This window comes from Nyctereutes procyonoides, unplaced genomic scaffold (assembly GCF_905146905.1).
Source record: "Nyctereutes procyonoides isolate TBG_1078 unplaced genomic scaffold, NYPRO_anot_genome, whole genome shotgun sequence".
Classification (NCBI taxonomy): Eukaryota; Metazoa; Chordata; class Mammalia; order Carnivora; family Canidae; genus Nyctereutes; species Nyctereutes procyonoides.
The window spans coordinates 16,009,497-16,025,104 of NW_026575125.1; the positions used below are offsets into that span (position 1 = coordinate 16,009,497).

Here is a 15,608-nt window from a genome sequence, read left to right on the forward strand (position 1 = left end):
CAAGAGGCATGGCCTCTGTGCCTGGTACATGGTGGGGGCTCCACAAAGGTGGCTCCCTTCTCTCTCTATTGGATTTTTCCAGAATAAATCCTCCTTGCCCCCACCCCATGCACACACACACCTTAACCCCCTTCCACAGTAATTGACCGTACAGTAAAACCCAAGGTTCTGACACATTCAATTCTCATGTAAGAACCTCAGGGCCACAATGGATTTTAAAAACACACATGGTGTTACAAAATAAATGTCCAATAGTACAGTATGTGACAGTCTTAAAACAGGTCCAGATGTCATTTGATGCTCCTGTCTTTCCCTTGAGTGTGGGTTGGTCTTAGTGACCAACTATTGGTCTATTGTTAAGGAACAGCATATAGCAGAATGATGGTGTGGAACGTGAGATTAGAGTATAAAAGGTGCTGCAGCTCTTCCCTTGAGTGCCTGTACCCACCCCTTGTGGATCTCTCAATTTGTAGGAAGCCAGCTACCATGTCATTTGGACATTCAAGCAGCTCTATAGAGAGGTCCATGCAATAAAAACCTGAGGCCAGCAGCCAGTTCTAGAAGAGACCCAGCCATGCTTTCAGAGGATTACAGCTCTGGCCATCATCCTGACCACACTGTCATGAAGAGACCCTGAACCAGAACCACCCAGCTAAACCATCCTCAATCTCTCACCCGAAGAACCAGTGTGGTAATAAACATTTGTCTTAAGCAGCTAAGGTTTGGGGTGATTTGTTATGTATCAAGCAATAATTAGTAAAAGTAGTATGGAATGTATAATTCCTATATAAATGCACATAATTGGGAATACCTGTTCAACATTTGGTTTACTGATGCTATCAGTATGATGTCAAAAATGTTTAAAGGCCACTACTGTGGATTGAAGGCTGACCTAGAATCTTAGTACTTAAAAGCAGAGAGAGGGAACTCAGAACGTTCCTTTTGACTCCTGTCCTATGGAGGGCAGGGTGTAACAAGGACAAGGTCTTTAGGAATTTGCTCCAAGGCACTTAGATTTAGGAAAACGCAAAAAGTTAAATGATTTTCAAAGGATGGGTGACTTTTTAAGCTAAGTCTACCATTTGAGCAGTCTCTGGAGATTGATAGACACAGAGACCCCAGGTCAAGCACAGGGAGTAATCACATTGTCAAATAAACCAGTCCCAAGGAATGAGTGAGGGGGTTTAAACCTACCGGAGAGGCCTCTGCTCCTGCAGGGGCTCCTTTCCCAGAATCTCCTACGCCAGATGTAGACGGAGTCTTCTTCCTCTCAGCACTCCGAGTGGGAGAAGACTTGTAAGAAGATTTAAGAGGGCCAGCAGGAGCTACACGAGGACAGGCATGGGATACTAGAGAGTTACAATATCACAGCCAAAGAGACAAGGAGCACAGATGGAAAAAGTAGGGGAAGAAGGGAATTGGGAAGAACACAGTTCTGTTAAAACCTAACATGGGCAATCCACATTCTCTAAATACCACCATACTTTTTCTAGTATGTGCAGAATAGACACTATCTCAAAAGACTTCCATACATAACGTTCAAGAGTCCAGTTCGTTTCAGGAGTTCAAAGTCGGGCTTTGGAACCCAGAACTAGCACTGTCACCAAATAGCTGGATCACTCTAGGCAGGTTACTTAACCTCTCTAAATGTCACTTTCCTTGTACAGGAAAAAGTTAACACAGCAGCCCTGAAAACTGTCCTTGGAAAGGCCTGCTTACAAGGTTGGCCCTTGATCAGTACATGGGAACTTAGATTTCAGAAGGGTTCTCGCCATTAACAAGTAGCTCACTATGCCTAAGCTGTATGTACAAACAAAATGACTTATCCTGCTTTCCTTCAGGGTCTAGAATTTGAGTACATAACTGGCAGGGGGAGACTATGTGACCAGCCCTCGATAAACCCTGGCCACTGAGTCTCTAATGAGCTTTCTTGGTTGGCAACATTTCACATATATTATCACAGCTCACTGCTGGGGGAATTAAGCATGTCCTGTGTGACTCCACTGAGAGAGGGACTCTTGGAAACTTGTACCCAGTGTCCTCTGGACTTCATCTGTGTCCCAATTCCCTCTGCTGATGTTCTGTGTAGCTTTCTACTGTACCACATCACAGCTGTGAGTGCCACCATATGCTGAGTCCTTTGAGTTCTCCTAGCAAATCTCCAAATCTGAGGCTGGTCTTGGGGATGCTGACATAGTTGGTGCCTGAAGCAGGAACTGCAAGAATGACTCTGATTCTCTGATAAATGGTAAAAGCAGTGTCTGAAAAAGAAAGGCTAAAGGAATGGAGGATGATGACCTTCTGGTGCCTGGTGGCTATGGAGTCAGTCACCATGTCAAACAGCAACTGAGCTGTCTGTTTTAAGAGATAAATACCTATGGTATTTAAAGATAACCCATCCAACTCCAAGAGCTGACTTGCTGGGCCCTCTAGCTGTTTTTGGCCATGCTGGCTAAAGTGAGGGGAAAAGTACAATCCAGGTAATGTCTTTGGTTTTTATTTTCTCCTCCAAGTGGGAGTGAGACACAACCTCCTTTTTTTTTGCCATTAGTGATTTGGCTGAAATTTAAAATTCTAAGTACCGGGGATCCCTGGGTGGCGCAGCGGTTTGGCGCCTGCCTTTGGCCCAGGGCGCGATCCTGGAGACCCCGGATCGAATCCCACATCGGGCTCCTGGTGCATGGAGCCTGCTTCTCCCTCTGCCTGTGTCTCTGCCTCTCTCTCTCTCACTGTGTGTGACTATCATAAATAAATAAACATTTAAAAAAATTTAAAAAAAAATAAAATAAAATTCTAAGTACCGGAACCAGAACAAATCTCCACACCTGATGATTTTTGCTATGACTTTTGCATAATGGAGCCTCTGGAAAAAGGGAGACATGAAAAGAGAGGCCATCTCTAGACAGAGAGATACGTTTGGAGTTTTAAAAATCAACCCAGGTTTATTACAGATACAGAACACTTCTTCCACGAGGCCCTAACCCATGAAAGTATCACAGATACCAGCTGTGCCACTTGGGTCATGAACAAATGCTCACAGGAAAAGAGCTCCTTCTCTGATGGGACCATCTAACATGGAAGTGCTGGTCAGCTCTTAATTTCTGATGCAAAGCCTAATTACATTCCTAACCTGTGATTCCTGTCACAGCTGTGAGCTGGGACAGGGTACTAAGAGGCAGTATGACCCCTTCACCCACCCCTGAGGATCAGACTTGACTGACGTCTGGTATCTGACTGGCTGGGTTAGGTGCAGTTTGTAACAATGGACTAGGAGTCTGACTCTACTTCCCTTCCTTTCTTCTGCTACACACACCTCAGGAAGGCAATGCATCTGTCCCCAGAGAGAGACTGCTTTTTTCCTAGGCTGTTCACTGGATAAATGAATGGGACTACAGAGATGGCAGTTGATGCAAACCTTTCCTGAATTTTTTTTAATTCAGAATTTTGTTCCTGAACATGATGTCTAATTAAGTTTATTTATTTTTTTTGTAAAAAGGCTCTTGTCCTTGCATTCAACCTTTCCCTATGAACAGTCATTTTAAAACTAGAGGATGACTAAGAAAATGTAAAGTCTTAATTACTGAATGGGGCACCCTGATAACAATGGAAAAAAAAAACCCCACCATACCTAGCACCTGTAGTGGTGCAGGGGATAGGAAGGACATTCAGGGTCTTTGTTTTCCAGAACTGTTCCTGGGAACTCTCCCCTCTTCCTGAAGAAAAACTGTGCTGTCTGTGCCAACTGCTATGAGCGCTTCAGATTCCAATGGACTGCTGAACACAGGCTGCATTTGACAATGTGACCGTGAGCCACAGGGCAGGCCAGTTCCTGTATGGTCCCTAAAGATCACCTCCATATGCCACCCGCACTCAGCAGGCAATGAACTCATGAACTCATGTTGTGCACAGAACTGTTTGGAACTGACCACCTCAGGCAGTACCTCTGAAAGCAAGGACTGAACTGAATTCCTTGGGCCAGAGAACCCTGGGGTGGGAGGGACCATGGTGGGAATGACACAACAGGAGCCCTGTTTGCTTATACTGCATGACCAATATGTGTCCTGCTTGGGGTGCCCCAACACTGTAAACTATTTCCAGGGGACACATGTGCCCTCAGGGATTATACTCCCTGGGTATGTATTCTGACTATTATGATACTGCCTCAGCCCTGGAAGACTTTGAGACAGTTTCATCCTACTGGCCAGGCTGTGTTGGGCCTGAACTGATGCCTTCGGCTAGGCTAAAAAAAAAAAAAAAAAAAAGGTTCAGAAAGAAAGTTATGGAGGAAGCCATCTGGCTTTCTAAGACAGATCTTTATGGCTAATGGTCTGTGTTTTAACTGGCTAAGTCCAGAACCCCTAAAGGGTGTAAGTGAGGTCAATACTGTTGGTTGGCCTCAGCCTGTGTGGAATCCTGCTGATGATAATTCTGCTGTAAAGATGCCTTTGCCAAGGACCGAGGGGATGGACTGTGCACAAAAGAAAAGAAAAGGGGTGCCTGGGTGGCTCAGTTGGTTGAGCGACTAACTCTGGCTCAGGTCATAATCTCAGGGTCCTGGGATCGAGCCCCACGTTGGGCTCCATACTCAGCAAGGAGTCTGCTTCTCCCACTGCTTGTGCGCTTGTGTTCTCTCTCTCTCTCTCTCGCAAATAAATAAAACCTTAAAAAAGAGAAGAAAAACATAGCAGGTCTAACTGCTGTCCTTGGAAAGGCCAGCTTACAAGGTTGGCCCTGGTATCAGGGAACTTGGATTCCATGAGAGCTCCCACCATTAACCGATAAGAGTGGCTTGCTGTGCCTGAACTGTTGGTACAAACAACATGATTTATGCTGAACACTTGCTTTCCTTCTGAGAGTCTGGAATTTGGGTATGTACCTAGCAAGGGGTACCTATGTGACCAGTCTCCAATAAAAACTCTGGGCACTGAGTCTCTAATAAGTTTCCTTGGTAAGTAACACTTCACACATGTCACAACTGATTGGTGAGGGAATGTGCCCTGTATGGCTCCAGTGGAAGAGGACTCTGGAAGCTTGTTCCCGATCTTCCCCAGATTTTACCCCATGGTCTTTGCCCGTTGCTAATTTTGCTCTTAGTCTTTTACTGTAATAAATCATAGTTAGGAGTCCTCCTAGAGAATCAATGATCTGCAAATGGTCTTGGGGACTTTCTGACACATTCCTTGTTCACAAAAGGGGGATACTTTCTATTTCCCAGGAATTTTTAAAGAGATAATTCATGCACCATAAAACCCTTTAAAAAGTGTACAATTTAGTGGTTTTCAGTATATTCACAAGTTTGTACAATTGTAACAACAGTCTAATTCCAGAACATTTTCAATACTCCCAAAACAAACCCTATACCCAATTTAGAATTCATTCCTTTTCCCCACTCTTCCAGTCCCTAGCATTATTATCTTTTTGTATTTGGCTATCCTGGACAAGTCATATAAATGGACTCATATAACTTGTGGAATTTTATGTCTGGCTTCTTTCACTAAGCATGTTTTCAAGGTTCATCATGTAGCATGTATCAGTAATTCATTCTTCTGTATAGCTGAGTAATATTCCACTTTATGGACATACCACATTTTGTTTATCCATTCATCTGTTGATGTATGTTTGAGTTGTTTCTACTTTGTGGCTAATGCTGCTAAGAACTACTCAGGGACAGTTATTTTGTGTTTTCAATTTTCTTGGCTCTATACATAAGAGTGCAATTGCTAGGTCACATGGTAACTCTATGTTTAACCTTTTGAGGAACTTGCCAGGCTGTTTTCCAAAGTGAGTACATCATTTTACATTCCCACCAGCAACGTATGAAGGTTACAATTTCTCCACATCCTCGCCAACACATATTTACCCTATTTTCTTTTAATTTTGGCCATCCTGTAAGTGTGAAGTGGTATCTCATTGTGGTTTTGACATACATTTCCCTAATGACTAATGATGTTGAGCATCTTGTCATGTGCTTATTGGCCATTTGTATATCTTCTTTGTGGAAATAGTACAACTACTCAGAAACTAGTAGGCTATTTCTAAAAACTAGTTAGAAATAGAGGATCATATGTCATTCATATGTCATCTAAATGAACATACTATTTTGGGAACTAAGACCAACCCTGCCTTATTGTGGACACAATGTTGCTAATCTGCAAACAGAGAATGTCAGCCCTCATTAATCTTGCCATGACAATTCGATCCGATTTAGTCAAGAGAAAGCTTTGACAGTGTGGCCTAGAGTTTCTCAGACTTCACTGTGCAGGTCTTCTGGGGCCTGAGAGTATGTCTTCCTAATAATCTCCCAGGCGATACCAATGTTGATGGTCTATGGGCCACCCCTTGAGCAGCAAGGCTCTAGACATTTATTGAGCTCTTACTGTGCCAATCATTGTCTTATCTCATTTAATCCTCATGACAATTTAAAGTATTTCAATTTTATAGATACGGAAATTGAGGCTTGGAATACCTGGGTGGCTCAGTTGATTAAGTGTTCAACTCTTGATTTTGGCTGAGGCCATGATCTCAGAGTCGTGGGATCAAGCCTTGTGTCATGCTCCACACTCAGTGGGGAGCTTGCTCAAGATTCTCTCTCTCCCTCTACCCACCCCAACCCCCCATGAGTGTGCTTACACTTATGCACGTCCTCTGTCTCTCTAAAGTAAACAAGTCTTTAAAAAAAAGGAAACTGAGGGGCAGCCTCGGTGGCTCAGCGGTTTAGTGCCGCCTGCACCCCAGGGTGTGATCCTGGAGACCCGGGATCAAGTCCACGTTGTGCTCCCTGTTTGGAGCCTGCTTCTCCCTCTGTCTGTGTCTCTGTCTCTCTCTTTCTGTGTGTCTCTCATGAATAAATAAATAAAATCTTTTTTAAAAAAGGAAACTGAGGCTTAGAGAGGTTAATTAATTTACCCAAAGTGGTAAGAGCTAGCAAGTGTCAAATCCGGTTATAGGACTCCAGAGACTGTGGTTTACAGGCTACTTTGCCAAATCATCTCTTTAAGAAAGTCTACTAACCTCCGTAGCTCATGAAATAGATTTTTTTTCCTAATCCACATGCCCTCAATCATAAAATAATTTACTTACCTCTGTGACACTGAAAAGAAAAAAACAAACATAGTAACAGCAAAACACTGGTAGGTAGAAAATGTTATTAACCACTGAAGACATTTCTCAAAGTCAGCAAATGGGAAACAAAATACAAAAATTCAGGAATAACCTGTAGGTCAACCAATACCACTTTGGGCATTTTCCTTGGTGTCACCAACTTGGCCTCTTTTACCTGAGTCACTGGCCTGCTCAGAGAGCATGAGTACACTTCTGCTTCTGGCTAAAGAAGCCTGTGTGGGTGTCAACAGTCGCATAACAAGAAAGGTTTCCATGGGACTAAGGTGTGTACGATGAGCTGAGGGATGGAATCAAATGAAAAATTTAAAAAGCAAAATTAAAACAAAATAAAATATTTAAAACAAACACAGCTTATGATGCAAATTAACTTTTGGGTGGCAGAATGAATGTGGAAAATAAAAATATTTTAGCAAAGGATGGATTTGGAGCTTGTCATAGTAAAATAAAACAAATGATGTGTCCTTTGGGGTTTGGGAGAACACGTTAATTCTTTTGGGGTGCCAGAATTCATTGAATATGCTATTATAGTATCACAATATTACCTGTATCACTTAAAGAGAATTAGCCCATCTCCCAAGATGTAATATGGACTCAAGAAACTATTTACTCACCAAGTAGATCTACCATTGTAAAAAGATTACTCCTATGAAACACTTTAGGGTCTTCTGTTAAAAAACATTTCATTATACACTGATTTTGTGATCATATAAATATGCATCTGTTCATACTTTTTCTATGTACATAAGGGCAAAAATTAAATAAGAACCACAAAAACAAAAATAGCCAACTAATTATCGACTTTAATGGAAGTAGCAGTAATCATAATCTAAAATTCAGTGACTGAAATGTCATTTTGATGGCTTTGGAATGTATTATGTGGTAACGGATTAACTTTTCCATTACTTTGAATTTCTTGGGTACCCATTAGCCAGTAAATGGTTTGGGAATTATATTTTTTCAATTTATAATCCACAAGCAGATAATTCAGTTGCCAACAATATGCAATAACATACTGATATCTTTACATAGTAATCAATGCAAATATGAATTTAACCTCAATTTGTAACCATGTGAATTAATGAAAACACACAGAATACACTCACTATGGAAAAGCTATACAGAATTAAAAGCAAGTAGATGTTTTCTCATTCAGCTCTCAATTAATTCAAGGTTTCCAGTGTTCAGTTCAACGATGAACTGCATCAGAGATCAGCAACACTGACACTTATGGGGTCTCTGACACACGACAGGCCTCTGTGCTGGAGGTGCAAGGTCAATGCCAGTGAAAAACAATCAGCAAGGCATACTGGCCTCTTCAAAGTCACGAACACTCTCCTGCTTGCCCCTTGGTAATGCCTAGCCTGTTAAATACTCTACTGGCACCTGGCACTTCTCCAAAGATGTTTTAAAATATGCATTTAATGCATAGAGAGCTTCCCTCTCTTCCTTAATCTACTCTGAATTATACTCTGAAAGGTATAAATTCATATGTTTAGTGACTTATCTGAGCCTCTGTTGGAACACAACCAGTTTTAAATCTATTCAGTTTCTGGAACCGGCACATGTCCATATCACTTTCCACCTCAAAATGAGTGCCGGAACAGGCCACCCATCCTAGTCTCCTTTTAAAGGCTTCATATTAGCTCTGAACTTCTGTTTTCAAAACAGACGTGGGCAGGCCTACAAACCACAGACAACAGCAGAGTCCCATTTTTTTCATACATCTAAGTTTTCCACATATATCTGCATGATCAATTCTGCTGTTTCTGGCTGATTAACTAGATCACATCAATAACCAGGCTGTTACTTTTTTAACAGTCCCATGTGCCCATTGGTCAATTAATTCTAGGGCACGATAACTCCTACATGCACTGTGGAAAATCCAATAATCCCTTTCAGACTGAAAGAATATCATAAATTCCTGTACCTATTCAACAATGACCTGGCTCTAAAGAGCGATGTCACTTTCCAAAGTCCCATTAAGCAAGGCCCTGGGGCTCCCACATTCAGGCCACAAGGCTGAATTCAAATAATGGAGGTACTTGTAGAAGGCTCAAGAGGGGCTCTCACAAAGACAGATGTTAAGACACTCACACTAGAAAGAAGAAAACCACAGAGACCAGGTCTACACGTTCACTTGCCTCGGTCTGGGGAATAGGATATTGCCACGGTGGATGAAGACAGGCGCTTACTCATGGGAGGCTCCGTCTGCTTTGGCAAATTCATGGTTGATGTTGAAAGTTTGTCACATGCTGCAGAGAAACGCATTAAAGACATTGGTATTCATACCACTGTAGACTGAGAAACACATAGCCCCAAGTGTTCTTCCTGTCCTCATCCACACGCCTCCTAAACAGCTGTGGCACAGCACACGGCTTCCTTCATCCAGCTATGTACTTAGCCTATCTGGAAATGCACAGGCCAAGGCACCCATCAGTCTGAAGCAAGATCTTCTCTTCAATTTCAAATAGTCAACCTCACTCAACTGTTCAACTAAAGCCATGCTAATTCTGCCAGCAAATCATTTCCTGCATCCAAGGATCTTAAGCATATTCAGACTCCACAAAAACAAAACCAATCTGGACCCAGAGACAAATCGCCACTGGAAAATGTTCAATGGTCTGAGACTGTGTGAGCTGAAAGCAGACTTTTTCTGAAGGTTATCTACAAGCTCAGGGTGGAGAAAGAAATAATAATGGAATGCAAAGTCACTGTATTTAAAGCAAAAACAATCTTTAGCAATTGGTTTCTTCCTCCTCTCCAGAGATGGGATCACAATAGCGCTTTTCTAATGCTGTGACTGTTTATGGTTAGGATTTTAACATGTGGTCCTGTGTTTGGTATTCCTAATTTCCAGGCATTATTTTAGACTGGTTTCTAAATTAAACCATTATAGCAAATGAAGAGGTGCTAATAATGCCCTGTCAAGCCATATCAAAGCCTGAGGCAAAAGGAAAGATGTGTATCCTTGGCTTTAAAAGAAGCAAACTCATCACTAATATGTTCAAAATGTATTCCTCTCATCTTGTTTCTAAATAAGAAAACTGCCATCTTTTACAATGTGTCGTGATCAAGTGACAATCTTTTTTTTTAATTTATTCATGAGACACACACACACACACACAGAGAGAGAGAGAGAGAGAGAGAGAGAGAGAGAGAGAGAGAGGCAGAGGGAGAAGCAGACTCTATGCAGGGAGCCTGATGTGGGATTTGATCCTGGGTCTCCAGGATCACGCCCTGAGGCGAAGGCAGATGCCCAACCACTGAGCCACCCAGGTATCCTTCAAGTGACAATCTTAAATAAATTTTAATTATCTTAAGCTAGGACGCCTGGGTGGCTCAGCGGTTTAGCGCCTGCCTTCGGCCCAGGGCATGATCCTGAGTCCCAGGATCGAGTCCCACATCAGGCTCCATGCATGGAGCCTGCTTCTCCCTCTGCCTGTGTCTCTGCCTCTCTCTCTGTGTCTCTCATGAATAAATAAATAAAATCTTTTTAAAAAATTATCTTAAGCTGAAGTGTAATTATAATAAATTCTATTTTGGTATAAATAAAATATTTAAATTTAAAAAGTGAGTTTTAATATATCTACCAATTTTTCAGCATTTTTCAACTACTTTAATGAAAAAAAAATTAACCAGTAGAAATTCCATAAGACTATGTGTAAAGGGGTACACATTCCACCCTTCTGCCTGATCTCTAATATGGCTGGCTCAGTATGGTACTTGTCTTTAGAAATTTGATATTTTGTTCACCATGGATTTTTCTGCATTAACTGTGATTTATTCAAATATTATTTCGTCTTGATAAGGTGCTCCCTTAAACTGTATGCCCGAGTTAAGTACGGTGGTTGCCTCATTCTGGCCCCAAGCCCCAGGTGAGATTCTCAAGGGGTAATTATCAACTCTACCTACTGCCCCCATCTCTTTTAGAGGAAGACCAGTGCCACACTACAGTTAATTTGGCCCATGGAATAAATTCTCTGCTACTCAGCAACACAATAAGGATATTTGTCAAAAGAATGCTGGAAACCAAGGATATTTATTCCTACTGCTGTAATTTTATCTGTACTGCTGGTAAATACTGCATCCCTTTTATATTTTGTGTTTTCTTTGCTAGCCAAAGATGGATTGAATTTCTAAAGTCTTTATTAAATGAGAGAAAAGTTTTACTAATTCCGCTCTTGTTCTAGACCCTAAGAATTTCGCAGGCCTGTATCCAAAAACAAAGAGCCTATTAGAGAGATGAAATCAAGAACAAAACAAACTTATCTCCTTGTTTGGGTTCCCAGTGTTAGTACCGATAAACTCCCTACCACTCCATCTCAAACACTTCTTCCAGGAATCCATCACATTAACATCTAAAACTCTATAGAGCACAGGTTTTGGTAATCAGAAGTGACTCAAACACCCTACTACATAATGCCTAAAACCAATTAATTAATGAGAATGTTAAAGATCTAAATGCACAAAAATCAAACACTGACAATATTTTCAAGACAGAAGTTAGTGAGCTAAGGATGAAATGTCTCCAGGGCACTACGGTGTATGTAAGGCATGCACAGTTCCATGATGACAGAGGAACAAAGAAATATGAGGATGTCATTCACATTTCTAGAAAAAAAGTTCTAAGGGGTCAGTCTAAGAAATCAACTGTAAAAGTGCTCGAGACAGACACAGTGATGGAGGGGAATGATCAGAACAGTCATCACAAAACGCTATGGCACGGTGAAGCTCAGATATACCGTTGGTGGACTCGGCAGCGGTGGCAGTGGTCCCTGGGTCCGGAGGGAGGGTGCTGGCTGCTAAACCTAGAGGAGGGGGTGGGGTATTTTCTGATTCACCTACACAGCAAAAAATCAGAGCAAAGAGAGGTAAAAGAAAAAAGTCCCAATTCCTGGTTGACTTTAGTTTCTAACTAGGAAATTAGAAAAACTGAAATGGGTTATTGACTCCTCAAAAAGAAAAAAATAAAGTACTGACAAAAGGTTAAAAGCACAATACAGCAAAGCCAAACAACTGTACTACAAATAGAACCCATCTGTTCTCAGAGCTAGTATACAGCTCCTGTGTAACATAACGACAAGATCACAGAAGACGCTGAAGAGAAAGGACACCCAGAGACTATTAACAGTCCACACATTAAACACTTGAAAATTTAAAGATGAGTATGAACCAAAAAATGAAATAAGTCACCTTGAAACAAAATTGAAAGAGCAACAAAAATGAATAATGAGGAAGGAAAACCCCCAGCCCCTTTTGGAGGGTAACTGCTGCTCAGCCCTGCAGGGCCGTGGTGCAGCAGGGACTTAGTCTACTGCTATCTGACCTTCCCTGAAATCAGATTATCGCCAGGCTTGTCAGGTGCATCTGGTTAACCAGGCTCTGCATTCATTTTCTTTCTTCCTTTTTTTGTATATATATATATTTTTTGGAGTTCGATTTGCCAACATATAGCATAACACCCAGTGCTCATCCCGTCAAGTGCCCCTGTCAGTGCCTATCACTCAGTCACCCCATCTTCCCCACCCACCTCCCCTCCACCACCCCTTGTTCATTTCCCAGAGTTAGGTGTCTCTCATGTTCTGTCACCCTTACTAATATTTCCCACTCATTTTCTCTCCTTTCCCCTTTATTCCCTTTCACTATTTTTTATATTCCCCGAATGAAGCATTCATTTTCTTTGCTTTTCTTATGCTTTACCTTAAAGCCCAGTTATTCTATCAACTGCTGTTTGCTAGCAAAAAGAACCCAGAGATTCCCTTCTTGAGAAAATGCATACGCAGGAAGCTTGGCATCACATCTGAAAAAGGTACCTGCAGATGATTACAAAGCATCCCCCGGATCCAGTGGCACCAGCCTATGCCCATTATCTCCTGCCTGCCTCATGATCTCCCACCGGGGCCCTGCAATGCAGGGACAGCCCTTCACTCACCATCACGACCTCCAGGCCCAGTGGCCAGCGAAGCTCCCCATGAGCACTTCTTCTTCAGCTCCAGTTGCTGTGTGCGCTCCAGGGACCGGCGCATCATCGCCTCCAGCCGCTCCTGCCCAATTTACGCAAGGGAGAGCAACATAACCACCCAGCCCCACAGTGCTACTGTGCTGCTGTGCTTCAGTGCTCAGGGTGAGTCACCAAATGGGGCTCTCAGTGCTCAGCATCCAAAACCCAAGCACACGTGCTCTCCCCACCACACTAACAGATCTTAGTGGGTGGAGAGTAAACAATGCAGCTAGTGCTGGCTCTCAGCCCCAGGGGACAGGCTGCTGCGGCAGCCAGGCCTTGATTTAAGAATAATGCCAGACAAGCATTAACCCCTTCAGACCTGTCTCAAGTCTCATTTTTGCCCCATTGAGTAGAACTGGAATTGTGCTCTGGAACCAAGGGCATTTTCTCTAGTAGAAAAGCATAAAGCATTCTGGTTTGAAAATATTTTAATAAAGATATAATTTGATTTTTTATAGCCTTAAGCATAGCTTTTGGGGTGATAGCTGGCTTTGAGATCTATTTTACCAAGACTCATTTTCATCTTAGAAATTCTTAAAAGGGAATCAATTGTTTTCTCCATCGTAATAATTTTCTCTTATACAGTATTCAGGGGATAATGCTGCATATTTCAAAACTTAAAAGAGACAAGAGTAGGGAACCTCCTAGCCATAAAATAAAGCATCTATGCATTCTCAAGGAGTTAGATTGGGGGGGGGGAGGAAGAACTAAATAGTTTTTAGCCAGAAGAGGAAAAAAAAAACAACAATTAGGCTTCTCCCTTACCAGAGCATTTATTAAAAGCACTCTCCTACGTTAATCAAAGTGTTATTTTTATAAAGTTGGGTCTGAATGCTGGCAAATATTTCCTTGGCACTGGAGTGAAGCTATTCTAATTTTGTACTCCCCACCACCCCAATGACACTGCAAATACCACATCTTCTTTCTACCTCCACTGGACAAGGCCTGAAGCAAGGTAAACAGGTATATACTGATGCCCTTTTGCCTTCATATCAACCTTGAGCTGCTCTAGTAAATGGGCTCATCCTAGCCCAACTCCAAAACAATAAGATAACTATTTTCTCATGGCTTGAATAAAAAGCAAGCAAAATTAATTTAGGGCAGCACCAACTGCATAACCATAACCTAAGAATCAGGGAAAGGTTCCTTTATTTCACTTACTAGAAACACAGAAAGGTCACTTAAGAGGTATCTGGATCTATCCGTTTTGTCTATACCAGAGGGATGGGATGAGCATTATCCACATCTTGGCTTCCTCTGCATAATTTTTTTCTCTGAATAGCACTTTGCTAAGAGATGGCCTCTCCAGGGACCTCTGAGTAGAAAGGGGATTTTTTTTTCTCCTGTAAATCTCAGATTTTTATTTGCTCTAGTTTTTGGCTGAGACTATAATCATGAGTGTGCATTTCCTAGCAGAGTCCTGTCTTCATGACCCTGGCCCACTAAATTCTGAGAGCCAACCCCCGGGGACTACCCAAGAAAAGCTGGCAGTTTGGAGGGACTAGAGCTTTTTGACTATTTGATACCTGAAGTACAGTCGCTTGACACTGAAGCTGAGGCTGAAAAGTATTTCATTATATGGATTTAACATGAAGTATTTAACCAATGACCTAATTTAAGTGTTGAAACCTTTTACCTCAGAGTGAATTTAGTATTGAGTGAGTTATGGGAGATTTCCTACATGCCAAAGGACCTCATAAGACAGTCCTTCATTTACCAGGGGACCAATAACAACAAATAACATCAAGACCTGCCAGCCAAACTTACTGAACAGCTATATAGGAGTGTAATTATAAGGGAATGCTCACCCAACACCAGACCTACTTACGGACTGTTTGGTTACCTTAAAAACAAAACAAAAAAAACCTTCTGCCATCTACCTCCAACCTACTAAGCTGCTCCAAATTCCACTGTTAGAGATACATTCCTTTGAATCATAAGCAGGATTATGAAAATGAAGCTATCCCTGAGAGAGAGCACAATCACTCTGTGTTACCCACTTTTGTAGAGATGATGAAAAATACATGGTAACCAAGCTCAAACTCTATGGTAAGGAGACTTACAGAACCCAAAGTCATTAGAATGGGGTGATTCAAATATGTCAAAATCAAAACTGGTCCAGGGGTACCTGGGTGGCTCAGTCAGTTAAGCGTCTGCCTCTGGCTCAGGTTATGATCTCAGGGTCCTGGGATTGAGGCCCAAGTTGGGCTCCCTGCTCAAGTGGGGAGTCTGCTTCTCTCTATGCCCCTACCCTTGCTCATGTGTTCTCTCTCTCCCTTTCTCATATAAATAAATAAATCTTAAAAAAACTAAACTGGCTCACTTCTCTTTTGTTAGAGGTTAGCCCTATATAAGTCACTATTATTGTGTGTGTGTGTGGGGGGTGTTTTTGTTACTTCATTTGATGGAATGAGGATGAGGGCACCTGGGTGGCTCAGTCTATTAAGTGTCTGACTCTTGGTTTCTGCTTCAGCTCATGTCA

At 42.0% G+C, this 15,608-nt stretch overlaps 1 protein-coding gene across 2 annotated transcripts in view; it reads right to left on the minus strand.

Annotated features, from left to right (window-relative positions):
• The window catches only part of MAP7D2 (MAP7 domain containing 2), a 103,208-nt gene that overhangs the window by 32,454 nt on the left and 55,146 nt on the right, over positions 1–15,608 (minus strand). Inside the window, exons 4-8 of one of the 2 annotated variants that reach the window (XM_055338693.1) lie at positions 13,055–13,166; positions 11,865–11,963; positions 9,264–9,374; positions 7,277–7,399; positions 1,195–1,325 (exon numbers count right to left, since the gene is read on the minus strand). In XM_055338693.1, coding sequence (XP_055194668.1) covers positions 1,195–1,325; positions 7,277–7,399; positions 9,264–9,374; positions 11,865–11,963; positions 13,055–13,166 — 576 coding nt within the window. Of the gene's footprint in view, positions 1–1,194; positions 1,350–7,276; positions 7,400–9,263; positions 9,375–11,864; positions 11,964–13,054; positions 13,167–15,608 lie in introns of both variants that reach the window. The other variant, XM_055338694.1, reaches the window with a different exon arrangement.